Below are 14,011 nucleotides of genomic sequence, written 5' to 3' on the forward strand. Positions count from 1 at the left end.
GAATTCTCATGAGATCTCGATGGGTTTTAACGTGGCAATTTTCTCTGAGCCCTCTCTCTCTCCTGCCACCATGTAAGATGTGCCTTGCTTTCCCTTCATCTTCTGCCATGACTTTAAGTTTACTCAGGCCTACCCAGCCATGCAGAACTGAGTCAATTAAACCCCCTTTCTTTATAAATTACCCAGTCTCAGGTAGCATAATTATAGCAGTTTGAAAATGGACAAATACAACCTCCAAAGTGGTACTTCTATGAGTGTGCAAGAGCCACAGTATTACTAAGTTTGAGGTGTCCCCTAATGGAGATATAGCTACAGTGATCAAAAACTCAGACCACAACACCCAACTTCCTTTCAATTCCTGGAAAGCATTCCCAAGAAGGATGGGTATAAACAAAGTCAGAATGTGAAGACTACAATAAGTACCTAATTCTTCAATGCTCAGACACCAACAAACATCCACAAGCTTTAAGACCATCTATGAAAACATGACCTCACCAAATATGAACCAAATATGACACTAGAAACCAATCCTTGAGAAACAGAGATACGAAATCTTTCAGACAAAGAAATCAAAATATCTGTTTTGGCTGGGTGCAGTGGCTCACGCCTGTAATACCAGCACTTTGGGAGGCCCAGGTGGGTGGATCACCTGAGGTCAGGTGTTCAAGACCAGCCTAGCCAACATAGTGAAACCTCATCTCTACTAAAAATATAAAAATTAGCCAGGCATGGTGGCAGATGCCTGTAGTCCCAGCTACTCGAAAGGCTGAGGCAGGAGAATTGCTTGAACCCAGGGAGTAGAGACTGCAGTGAGCCGAGATTGTGCTACTGTACTCCAGCCTTGGCAACAGAGTGAGATTCTGTTAAAAAAAAAAAAATCTGTTTTGAGAAAACTCAAAGGAATTCAAGATAACAGAGAAAGAACTCAGAATCATGTAAAATAAATTTAACAAAAAGACTGAAATAATTAAAAAGAATCAAGCAGAAATACTGGAATAGTAAAATACACCTAATGGACTGAAGAATGCATCAGACTCTTTTAACAGCAAAATTGATTAAACACAAGAAAACTATCAACGAGCTTGAAAACAGGCTATTTAAAAATACAGTCAGAGGAGACAAAAGAAAAAAGAGAATAAAAAAGAATAAAGCATGCCTACAGGACCTGGCAAATAGCCTCAAAAGGGCAAATCTAAAATAAAAAATAAAAAGCAGTAGACTCCTCTCAAAAGCAGTAGACTCCTCCTTTCAAAAGATATACAGTGGTTGAATGAATGCATAAAAAAACAAGACCCAACAATCTATTCCCTACAAGAAACACAATTAACCTAAAAGACCACGAATAGACTAAAAATAAGGGGATGGAAAAAGATATCCCACACAAATAGAAACCAAAAGAGAGGAAGAATAGCTATACTCCTATCAGACAAAATAGACTTTAAGACAAAAATAATGGCCGGGCGTGGTGGCTAATGCCTATAATCCAGCACTTTCGGAGGCTGAGGTGGGTGGATCATGAGGTCAGAAGTTTCAGACCAGCCTGGACAACATGGTTAAACCCCATATCTACTAAAAATACAAAAATCAGCCAGGCATTTGGTGGCGGGTGCCTGTAATCTGGCTACTCAGGAGGCTGAGGTAGGAGAATCACTTGAACCTGGCAGGCAGAGGTTGCAGTGAGCCAAGACCATGCCACTGCACTCCAGTCTGGGTGACAGAGCAAGACCCTGTCTCCAAAAAAAAAAAAAAAAAAAAAAAAATTATAAAAACATTATATAATGATAAAGTGATCAATTCAGCAAGATGATATAACAATTGTAAACATATATGCACCCAACATGGGAGTACCCAGACATATAAAGCAAGTATTTTTAGAGCTAAAAAGAGGGAGAGAACCTAATACAATAATAGCTATAATCTTCAACACCCCGCTATCAGCATTGGACAGATCATCTAAACAGAAAATCAACAAAGATACATCAAATGGACCTAACAGATATTTACAGAACATTTCATCCAATGGCTGTAGAATTCACATTCTTCTCAGCACATGGATCATTCTCAAGGATAGGCTATATTTTAGGCCACAAAACAAGTCTTAAAATTCAAAAATCACTGCAATTATATCAAGTCATTTCTCTGATCACAATGGAATAAAACTAGAAATCAATAACAAGGGGAACTTTGGAAAACTATAAAATGAATGGAAATGAAACAATATGACCAGTGGGTTAATAAAGAAATCAAGAAATAAATTTATAAATTTATTGAAACAAACAATAATGGAAACAACATACCAAAACCTATGGGATACAGCAAAAGCAATACTAAGAAGAAAGTTTATAGGTATAAGCACCTACATTAAAAAAAAAAAAAAGAAAAACTTCAAATAAACAACCTAACAATGTATGTTAATAAACTAGAAAACAAAATCCATAATTAGTAAGAGAAAAGACATAAAGATCAGAGCAGAAATAAACGAAATTGAAATGAGAAAAACAAGACAAAAGATGAATGAAACAAAAGTTTGTTTGTTGAAAAGATAAAGAAAATCGACAAACCTTTAGCCAGACTAAGAAAAACGGAGAGAAGACTCATGTAAACAAACTCAGAGATTTAAAAAAAAAAAGATAAATTACAACCTATACCACAGAAATTTAAAGAATGATGAGACAACTACTATGAGCAACTTTGTACCAATAAATTGAAAAAGCTAGAAAAAAAATGGACAAATTCTTAGAAACATGCAACATATCAACCAGGAAGAAATCCAAAATCTAAAGAGACCAGTAACAAGATCAAGTAACAGTATAAAAACGTTCCTATTTCTCCACATCCTCTCCAGCATGATGTTGTCTCCGGATTTTTTTTTTTTTTTTTTTTTTTTGAGACGGAGTTTCGCTCTTGTTACCCAGGCTGGAGTGCAATGGCACGATCTCGGCTCACCGCAACCTCCGCCCCCTGGGTTCAGGCAATTCTCCTGCCTCAGCCTCCTGAGTAGCTGGGATTACAGGCATGCGCCACCATGCCCAGCTAATTTTTTGTATTTTTAGTAGAGATGGGGTTTCACCATGTTGACCAGGATGGTCTCGATCTCTTGACCTTGTGATCCGCCCGCCTCGGCCTCCCAAAGTGCTGGGATTACAGGCTTGAGCCACCACGCCCAGCCAGATTTTTTTAAATAATCACCATTCTAATTGGCGTGAGATGGTATCTCAATGTGGTTTTGATTTGCATTTCTCTAATGACCAGTGATAATGACCATTTTTTTGTATCTTTGTTGGCCGCATAAATGTCTTCTTTTGAAAAATGTGTGTTTATATCCTTCGCCCACTTTTTGATGGGGTTGTTCTTTTCTTGTAAATTTGTTTAAGTTCTTTATAGATTCTGGGTATTAGTCCTCTGTCAGATGGGTAGCTTGCAAAAATTTTTTCCCATTCTGTTTGTTGCTGGTTCATTCTAATGATTGTTCCTTTTGATGTGCAGAAGCTCTTAAGTTTAATTAGATCTCATTTGTCTATTTTGGCTGTTGTTGCCATTGCTTTTGGTGTTTCAGTCATGAAGTCTTTGCCTATTCCTATGTTCTGAATGGTTTTGCCTATGTTTTTTTCTAACCATGTGCAGAAAGCTGAAACTGGACCCATTCCTTACAAAACTTAACTCCTGATGGATTAAAGATTTAAACATAAGGTTATTTTTAAAAAGAAGTATAATTACCACATAGAGGTATTAATTTCTATCACTGGGCATGGCAAAGTGACCTCTAAGAAAGTCCGATGTTAGAAATTCATAAAAAATGACCTCAAACCTATATATACAAGTATGGTAAAGTCTGAGACAACTTAGGAATATTTGTACCACTCTGTCACGCAAAAAACAAACAAAAAAAAAAGAAAGAAAGAAAGAAAGAAAAATTTAAAAAGCTGTAGCCTCCACTTCTATTTGGTTATTGCGGCAGTTATCATTAATCAGAATACTGATTTATTAATTTTCTTTCTCCATCAGTGTATATAAAGTTTGACAGCAATGGTTGAATTTGCCATGCAGTTCAGAGGTTGGAGAAAATTAACAGCAATGACTAGACAAAACTACAATGGACTCATAGCAAAAACAACTATCACATGGAGACGGATCTGAGATAAATAAGAAGCTTTTTAAGTTCTCAGAAACTTTGTTTGGATGCAGTAGTCTTAAAGTTACTTTGGACTGCCTGTCTAGAGCAAGAAGTAAATACATAGCAAATAATGGCTGCTTCCAGGAAAGGAAAAAAGGGCTGGAGAAAGGTAGAGGAACTTATTAATTTAGGGTAATGGGTAAGCAGTCATGTATTTAACATATTATTCCTTTTACCTTAAAATAATGTTTTGTGCCCCCCCCCAAAAAAACCTCATAAAAATTTACTTTTCATCCACAGTATTGGAAATAATACTGTATTAGTAAAGCAAATAATATTCTTTGATAAAAAATTTATATGAACCATAAATCATGACCTCTATAACTTGATCCATTTGATGACAGTAGAGGTTTAAAATATGCTTTTATAGCTGTTTCTTCTCTTGTGTTTCTGCCACCACCATTAGAACACCACACCCTAGGACGGCTATTGACCCATTAGCCTGAGTCTCAGAAAGTAGTATCTGAAACAGACCCAAATCATTTCTGTAGCTTACAGCTAGGCCAGCCAAAGTCCAATTGACCCATAAGCCTGTAAGTAAGAAAAACAAATGTTTACTGTTATAAACCATGGAGATTTTTTTAGGCTGTTATACTGTATCACTGTGGCAATAGGTAACCAACACATAAAGGTGTTCTTTGTGATAATTTATTAAACTTTATATACATATTTTGGTATGCTTTAGTTTCATAAGAAAAATGTTCAAGAATGATAACCATCTTAATATATAAATGTACTTAGTTAAATTCAATGCAATTTAAATGCTGACCCAAAGAATTTTCTTTACATTTAGGTATACTTCATCTATATGTGTAGATAGGCAAGTTTTTTGTATAAGTAGAGAAACTTAAAATGTACTTAGAGTAGATTTGTCTAAAATAGTAAATATTTTAAAAATTAGTAAAGTTTCCATCTTCATTTGGGGAAGAACGGAAACTAACTAGTTAATTTTCCTGCTACTTACCCAATAAAGAAAATAATTCACAAATTGCTCTAATTCTAAATGTTATATATAAAAGTACTATCAAAATATCACTGAAACTATAGCATATAAAACACTCTAAATGTTGACATTATGGTAGAGACTGCTAGCTGTTCACCAAAATCCATTTCTTCTTCATTTTGGAAAACACAGCTAAACTACATTCCTGGCCAGTGGAAAGTGATTTGGATTACTACCAGACCTGGCCTGTAAACATCTCCTATGTGTGCTCCTCCATGCTTTTTGTTCCTTCCAGTTGACCATGAAGGTAAATCCAATATAACTTTGGGTTACATTTTAAAGACAACAGAGCAAGCAGTCAATCCGGGTCTCTGCTGATTGCTTTATAAGCAAGAGAAAAGCTGCTATTGTGTTTGCACTAACATATGTTTATGCATCTCTTTGTTATAGTATATACATACTCTCTATATATAACACTATTATAATACAAGATAATTTATCTGCCCATTTAAAAGCAGACCTCAATTACTTTCAAGTTGTTATGAACTACTTGTATTTTTACTGCAAATATGATGGGGCAAAAATAAGTTTTAACCACAAACAGCACAGGTTCTATAGGTTAACTCTGCTAGAAATTAAGATAAAAATAAATCATATTTTGTTGACAGCTAAGTAATAAAAGACAGATATAATCATATAGCCCCTAATTCTTAAAATTAAAATTAGGTTTTCTGACTAGAAAGACACAATCACTTCTAAGATAATTACACAAAAGAGTGGTCTAACAACCTAAAATGCAAACACATTCTCTTACCATCTGTTCCACGAGAAAAAGTAACCTGTTGGACTGAAGATGATGAAGCAAACTTGACAGAAGCTTTGCGTAGTTTCTGGTTACTGGGCTCTGTAATTTCATGTCCACGATCTTCGGGATTAATAAAAATCTCAGATGAAAATAGGGTCTTTTCTGGACTTTCTGTTGTTATCTGAGTGACTGCATCTGATGACAATTTTTCAGAGAAAGCAGAAAGTGGAGTCTTTTTCTTCTCTGGTAATCTGACCAAAAAAAAAAAAAGAAAGAATACAGCAGGTTATATTCTTGGCCGCTTAGAAACTGAAATTTCTTTCCAAAAGTGGTTTCAAGGAATATTTTAGTAGCTATAGGGACATTCTGTGGACACATCAATGACAAATGTTGTTACAGTAAAATTTCTGCAATACCCTTTATTTGGTTTCATACAGTGTTACCACGTGTTTACTTTTATCTGAAAACTTACTTTTAATTTAGAATGTTATATTATATAATTTAGTTGAGGAAATGATATTTTTCAGCTAAATTTAAAATACATTTTTTCAAATTACTGGATGTCCACTATAAATTAGGGGGCTGTACTACATGCACATAGTATACAAACATAAACAAGAAACAGAGCGCGTTCCATCAAGAAGTTCTGGGAGAACCAGGAGTTTTCAAAGTTGTAGTTGTATCTTGAGATCACAGAGAATTAATATTAAAAGAATGGAGCAAGTAAATAATTGAATACATAAATAATTTGAAAGAAGAAACAAATTTTGCTTTAAGAAGAAGTCCAAATAACAGATATGGATACCTCCAGCCAAAGGAGGTTAAGCTTAATCTTCCTCTCCTCCTTTGTGTATGTGCTGAACTGAGTGACTGGATTTCAAAGAACGGAGCATAAGAAGGGACAAATAGTACTTATTTTCATGGTGGAGACATCTAGCAAGCACTGCCTTATCCAAGTGATCAGTTAACATCACCAGTGATGATGTGGATACCCCATATGCAACCTAGGCAATACCATTCCAGACACAGGAACCAGCGAAGATTTCATGATGTAGACACCAAAAGCAATTGCAATAAAAGCAAAAACTCAAAATAGGACCTAACTAAACATAATAGCCTCTGCACAGTAAAAGAAAAATTATCAACAGAGTAAACAGACAAACTAAGAATGACAGAAAATATTTGCAAACCATGCATCTGACAAAGGTCTAGTATCCAGCATTTATAAGGAACTTAGTGGGCAAAGGAAATGAACAGATGCCTTTCCAAAGAAGATACATATGTGGCTACCAAGCCTATGGGAAAAGCTCAACATCACTGATTAGATAAATGCAAATTAAAACCACAATGAGATACCATTTCACATTAATCAGAATGCTATTATTAAAAAGTCAAAAAATAACAGACGCTATCAAGGTTGCAGAGAAAAGGGAACACTTACACACTGTCTATGTGAGTGTAAATTAGTTTGAACACTGTAGAAAGCAGTGTGGCAATTCCTCAAAGAGCAAAAAAACTTAACTAGCATTTGACTCAGCGATCCATTGCTGTGTACATACCCAAAGAAATGCAAATCATTTCACCATAAAGATACATGCACACAAATGTTCACTATAGAACTATTCACAAGAACAAAGACATGAATCAACCTAAATGCCCATAAATGATAGATTGAATAAAGAAAATGTGGTACATTTATAACATGGAATACTATGCAGCCATAAGAAAGAGTAAGATCATGTCTTTTGCAAAACATAAGACAGAGTTTGAAGTCATTACCCTCACCAAACTAATGCAAGAACAGAAAACCAAATACCACATCTTCATATTTATAAATGGGAGATAAATGATGAGAATTCATGGACACAAAAAGGGGAACAACGGACACTGGGGCCTACCTGAGCATGGAGGGAGGAGGGAGAGGAGCAGAAAAAAGTAACTACTGGGTACTAGGCTTAGTACCTGGGTGATGACATAATCTGTAAAACAAACCCCCATGACATGAGTTTACCTACAGAACAAACCTAGACATGTAACCCTGAACCTAAAATAAAAGTTCTAAAATAAAAAATAGGCCGGGTGTGGTGGCTCATGCCTATAATCCCAGTACTTTGGGAGGCCAAGGCGAGTGGTCACCTGAGGTCAGGAGTTTGAGACCAGCCTAGCCAATATGGTGAAACCTGTCTCTAATAATAATACAAAAATTAGCTGGGTGTGGTGGCGCACACCTGTAATCTCAGCCACTCAGGAGGCTGAAGCAGGAGAATCACCTAAACCCAGGAGGTGGGGTTGCAGTGAGCTGGGATCACGCCATTGGACTCCAATTTGGGAGTCAAGAACGAAACTCCATTTTCAAAAAAATAAAAATTAGAAATAAAACAAAATAAAATTTAAAAAGATGTAACAACAGGAGAAGCTAGGAGAGAAGTATTAGGAACTTTATTATATGTATCTTTTCTGTAACTCTAAAATTACTTGAAAATAAGGCCAGGCACAGTGGCTCATATCTGTGATCCCAGTACTTTGGGAGGCTGAAACAGGGGATCACTTGAGCCCAGGAGTTAGAGAAAACCCTAGGCAATGCAGTAAGACCCTGTCTCTATAAAACATAAAAAAATCAGCCAGGCACCGTGGCACACACCTATAGTCCCAATGACTCAGGAGGGTGACACAGAGGGATTGCTTGAGCCCAAGAGTCCGAGGTAGCAGTGAGTCATAACTGCACCACTGCACTCCAGAGCCTGGGTGACAAAGCAAGACCTCATCTCTTAAAAAAAAAAAAAAAAAAAAAAAAAAAAAGAACAAATAAAACTTTCAAAAAAAAAAAAAATCACTTGAAAATGAAGTTTCAAGAAAAGAGAGTAACGTTGTATTGTAGTAGAGTAATACCTAGAATATATCACAAAAGTAGAACTTTAGAGTCTTTACCATATGCCTACCATTAGCTAATTGAAAAAGACAATTATGGGAAAAGAAAAAAAAATAGGTCAATCTCCCTTATGAACATAAATGCAAAAATCCTAAACAAAATGTTAGACAACAAAATGTAGTGCATGTGTGTGTATGCTGTGTGCTTGCTCTCATTTTACACACACAAATTTGTATGTAGTTGAATCTCTACCATGATAGTTTACCCCAGGAATGCAAGGTGAGTAAACATTTTTAAAAAATCAATCCATGTGATTCACCACCTCAGCAGAATAAAGGAGAAACACACATGACCATATCAGTATAGGCAGAGACAGCACTTAATAAAACTCAGTAATTATGCATGATAAAAATTCACAGCAAAGAGAAACCACAAAAAACCTTAAAGCAATCATCATATTTAATAGTAAAACATTGAGAATATTGCCTATGAGATTAGGAACAATGTAAGAATGCCAACTCTTACCACTTCTATTCAGTATTTTAATAAGGGTATTAAATGGTATTAGCAGTAAGGCAGGAAAAAAGAAAAGGTATGGATAAAAAAGGAAAAAATAGTACTTTTCTTATTTGATATAATTGTGTACATAGAAAAATCCAAAAGAATCTACATATAACTTATTAGAATATGATTAAATTTTTAGAAAAGTTGCCAGATGCAAGATCAAAAATTTTTAAGTCCTTTAGATTTTTCTGTATCATAGAAGTTATAAAATTAAAATCTAAAAAATACGTCACAAAAATAGTACCAAAAATATTAAATACCTAATAAAGTATAATAAAAGATGCAAGAACTCTACAGGGAATACTATTAATATATTATAGAGAGAATAGTGATCTAAATGGGTCTTCCATTTCCAAGTAGGATGTAGTAGGGTAGTTACGATGTAGTAGGTAGCCATATACCGTCACTCCTACTTTAACAAACGAAATGAATAAATTATAATAATCACATTTTTAAAAAAGTCTTAGAGCTATAGAAGCAATGAGGAAATATTTCTAACTAATATGCTAGACAGAGGTATTTGGTGATTCTAGGCAAAGGCTTGGTGTAGGTAGACATAATCTACTGACAAAGAGAAATCACTGAGCTTTTGATGAACATGTAGGCAGTCATGATGGTGTGGCATGAAGGAACCTAGAAGAATACCCATCTGATTTCCCCCACAAGACATTTCCTGATTGTTGAGGTGGTATGGGAGGCTGTGGGCTGAACCAGAGTAACACACTGAAATCTCATTCATACTCATGGCACTGTAAGAGGCCAAGTCCCACCAGATGGAGAGGCCTGGGACAAACACACATCAGCTCTCCTCCTTAAAACATTTGCCAGATGTTATACCTGCTTAAGGCAGGAGGCTTAATAACTAATGCTTGAAGGAGAGAACTTTTAAAGGTAAGGAATTAAAAGACGAACCAGACTCTCAGTCAAAAGTCAGAAGAGCCAACCCCAAGAAAGGGGCTGAGTCAGAAAAACAGTAAAATTATTTGCAAGAGTACTAATAAAATGAATTTCCCTTGAGAAAGTGTAACTGCAACAAATACATGACTGGTGTTCTCCTTACATTTACCATATTTGAAAGCTGTGAGGGCAGAGAGTATAAAGAGTTGAATTCAAATATCTGAAAGCCTGAACTGAGTTCTTCCAATATTGGATTATTGAAAAACCAATGACCTGTCAGGTGTAAAGCAAATTTTCTTTGCTATTATGAACAGTTCTATAATGAACACTGAATATATGTATTTTTTTCAGAATGATTTCTTTTGTTTTGGGTATATACCCAGTAATGGGACTGCTGTAAAGTCAAGGAAGTATATTACAATCTCTAGAATAACCACTAAAAGATAGAAAAAAAAAAGTAAAACAAGCCAACAGAGGAAACAACATAGAAAGCAAATAGCAAAATCAACTAGCTCAATAATTATATTAAATGTACATGAAACAAATATCCCAGTTGAAGACAAAGATTAACAGACAAGATTAAAAATTAATAACATTCAACCATATGATATTGACAAGTGATGCACTTTACTGTAAAGTCACAGATAGGTTGAAAGTAAAAGGATATAAAAGATATATTAATCATAAAAAATAAGCTTCCTATTCTCTTTCTCCTGTGTTTTTATTCTCCCTTTCCTTTATCTTTTCCTTTCTAACGATTCAATCTTAAAACCATTAGGTGGACAGAACAAGGTGAGAATCTGTAGCAAAGTGACAATGGCCCAGAGCAAGGTATCAGAATCTCATCAGGGTAAGGAAGGCGCCCATGTAAAGGAGTGTCCTAGCACAGAGTATTAAAATTCAAGCAGGGCAAGGAGACAATCTCTGCAGAGGTGTGGCTTAGTGTGCAATAAAAGCACTGAATCATGATAAGGAGGGCTTCCATGGAGAGGGAGGCCAACCATACATGTGGAATTAGAGCCCAAGCAAAATGAGGTGGGTGTCTCCACACTGGGGTGGCCTGACATGGAGCGGCAGAGTTGGGGCAGAGAAGGAAAATATCTTCCCAGGTTGGGAAGTCAGATTTCCATCAGGATAAGAAAGGTGTCATACAGGGTAAGGGCACTGTAGTGAGTCATTACTAAAGCAGGAAGAGAAGAGTCAGTCTGACCTCGAATGTCAGAACCCGAGTCAGAAGGGTGTCTATACGGTGTAGCCTGGCATCTCGAGTGAGATCCTAAACAAGATGAGGACATCCAAGTAGAGGGGAGGCCAATGTGAGGTGTCATGAGCCTATACAGTATGAGGAAGAAATCCATGTGAAGAGGTAGCTCAGCATGGGGAGTCAGAACCTAAGTAGGGTAGTGAGAGTGTCCACATGTTAGGGGAGATGAACATTCCAATGGGGTGAAGTCAGAGACCAAGTGGAGGTGGTGGTATACGTGTTGAGGAGTGGTCTAGCATGGAGTGCCAAAGCCCAAGCAGGGTGAAAAGAGTATCCACCCAAGGGGACAGACTGAATAGAGTGTTTGATTCCAAGAGGAGAGTGAGGGTCATCCTTGCTGTGGAGAGGTTGGCTAGAGATGAGAGAATTCATTATATAAAGTATACTGGAAGTGAGGTTTCTCACTATTAGATATGAAAGTTACAAAAAGAGAAAGAAAAAGGTAAGATAAAATTAGATGAGCATATGGTTTTTAATATAAACAGATAGAGAAATAAATATTAATTAAAATAAGTATAGGGCAGAGAGCGACCCAGTAGCAACACATATGCCTAGTGTTTAAAACCTAGCCTCTAAATACCACACTCCATTAGAAGAACAGGCTTCTTGGAGAAGGGGCTGCTTCCAAAACCAGAAAAGGAAAAGAATAAGATGAGCCTGAAGTATCTTGTGCCAGAAACCAAAGACATGCTCAAAAGATGACAGAGACATATGAAAAGGATACAGAGCCAGCTTGAAGGGGCTGCCACTGGCCACCAAATCTGCTATTTTGAGCATCAAAACAAATTACAACAGTAACAATGACTATAGTAAGAAAAGTTGACTTTGTAAAATCTAAAAATTTGCAAGTCTGAAATCTAATAAAGAATTTCTATCCAGAACATTCTCTAAATTCAACAGTTAAAAAAAAATGCAATTAGAAAATGAGCAAAACAATTTTAATAGAAAGAAAATAGATAGATAGTAAATGAGCAAGTTAAAAAATGTTCATCATTAGTAGTAGAGAAATGCAAATTAAAGCAACAATTAGAAACCCCTATATATCAACCAGGAAGGCCAAATTAAAAACTGCTGACAGTGGATGGACACGGTGGCTCACAGCTGTAAACCCAGCACTTTGGGAGGCCAAGGTGGGCACATCATGAGGTCAAGAGTTCAAGACCAACCTGACCAATATGGTGAAACCCCGTCTCTCCTAAAAATACAAAAATTAGCTGGGCGTGGTGGCAGGCGCCTGTAATCCCAGCTACTCGGGAGGCTGAGGCAGGAGAATCACTTGAACCCAGGAGGCGGAGGTTATAGTGAACGGAGATCACACCACTACAGTCCAGCCTGGGCAACAGAGCCACACTCCATCTCAAAAAAAAAACAAAAAAACTACTGACATTATAAATTCTCATGAAGATGTGAAGAAAGTTGATCTCTCACACACTGTTACTGGAAATGCAAAATGCTATAAACGTTCTGGAAAACACTCTGCAGTTTCTTATAAAATTAAACATACACTTACTAAACAACCCCATAATCACACTCCTGGGTATTTATCCTTGTGCAATTTCTCAATCTCAGCACTACTGACATTGTGAAACAATTCGTTGTTCTAGAGGACTGTCTTGTATATTCTAGGATACTCTACAGCACCTCCGCCTTTTATTTACTGACACCAGTTGCAACTCTTTCCTTGTCATTACAATCATAAATGTTTTCAGACATTTCCCATGTTCCCTGAGGGGTAAAATCACTACTAATTGAGACCCACTGTCATAGAGAAATAAAAAACTTATGGTCAGGTAATAATAAGTACATGAGAGATTCCTGGGCAAGATGGCCAAATAGAAACAGCTCCAGTCTGCAGCTCCCAGCAAGACCAACACAGAAAGTGGGTGATTTCTACATTCCCAACTGAAGTACCCAGTTGCATCCAACAGAGAGCAAGCAGAAGCAGGGTAGGTGTTGCCTTACCAAGGAAGCACAAGGGGTCGTCAGGAAACTCCGTCCCCTAGTCAAGGGACCATGCCATCAGGAAGAGTGCTATCTGGCCCAGATACTATGCTTTTCCCATGGTCTCCACAACTATCACACCAGGAGATTTCCTCAGGTGCCTACACAAGGGCCCTCAGTTTCAAGCACAAAACTGGGTGGCTGTTTGGACAGACACCAAGCTATGTGCAGTTTTTATTTCCATACCCCAGGGGTTCCTGGAACGTCCATGAAACACAATCATGCACTCCCTTGGAAAGGGGGCTGAAGCCAGGGAGCCAAGTGGTCTTACTCAGTGGATCCCACCATCACAGAGCCCAACAAACTGAGATCCACTGGCTTGAAATTCTCATTGCCAACCTAGCAGTCTGAAGTTGAACTGGGATGCTTAAGCTTGGTGGGGGGAGGAGTGTCCGCCATTACTGGGGCTTGACTAGGCGGGTTTTCCCCTCACAGTGAAAACAAAGCCACCAGGAAGTTCGGGCTGGGAGGAGCTCACTACAGCACAACAAAGC

The 14,011-nt window shown here is 37.1% G+C and overlaps 1 protein-coding gene across 17 annotated transcripts in view; it reads right to left on the bottom strand.

Annotated features, from left to right (window-relative positions):
• ALMS1 (ALMS1 centrosome and basal body associated protein) overlaps nucleotides 1-14,011 on the bottom strand; it is a 345,038-nt gene that overhangs the window by 217,527 nt on the left and 113,500 nt on the right. For all 17 annotated transcript variants that reach the window (XR_012517383.1, XR_012517382.1, XR_012517381.1 and 14 more), the window contains one exon: nucleotides 5,932-6,173. Coding sequence is in view for 1 of the 17 variants with exons in the window: in XM_074398294.1 (XP_074254395.1) it covers nucleotides 5,932-6,173 (242 nt within the window). In the remaining 16 variants the exon portion in view is untranslated. The remainder of the gene's footprint in view (nucleotides 1-5,931; nucleotides 6,174-14,011) is intronic.

This window comes from Saimiri boliviensis, chromosome 1 (genome assembly GCF_048565385.1).
Source record: "Saimiri boliviensis isolate mSaiBol1 chromosome 1, mSaiBol1.pri, whole genome shotgun sequence".
NCBI classification, from domain to species: domain Eukaryota; kingdom Metazoa; phylum Chordata; class Mammalia; order Primates; family Cebidae; genus Saimiri; species Saimiri boliviensis.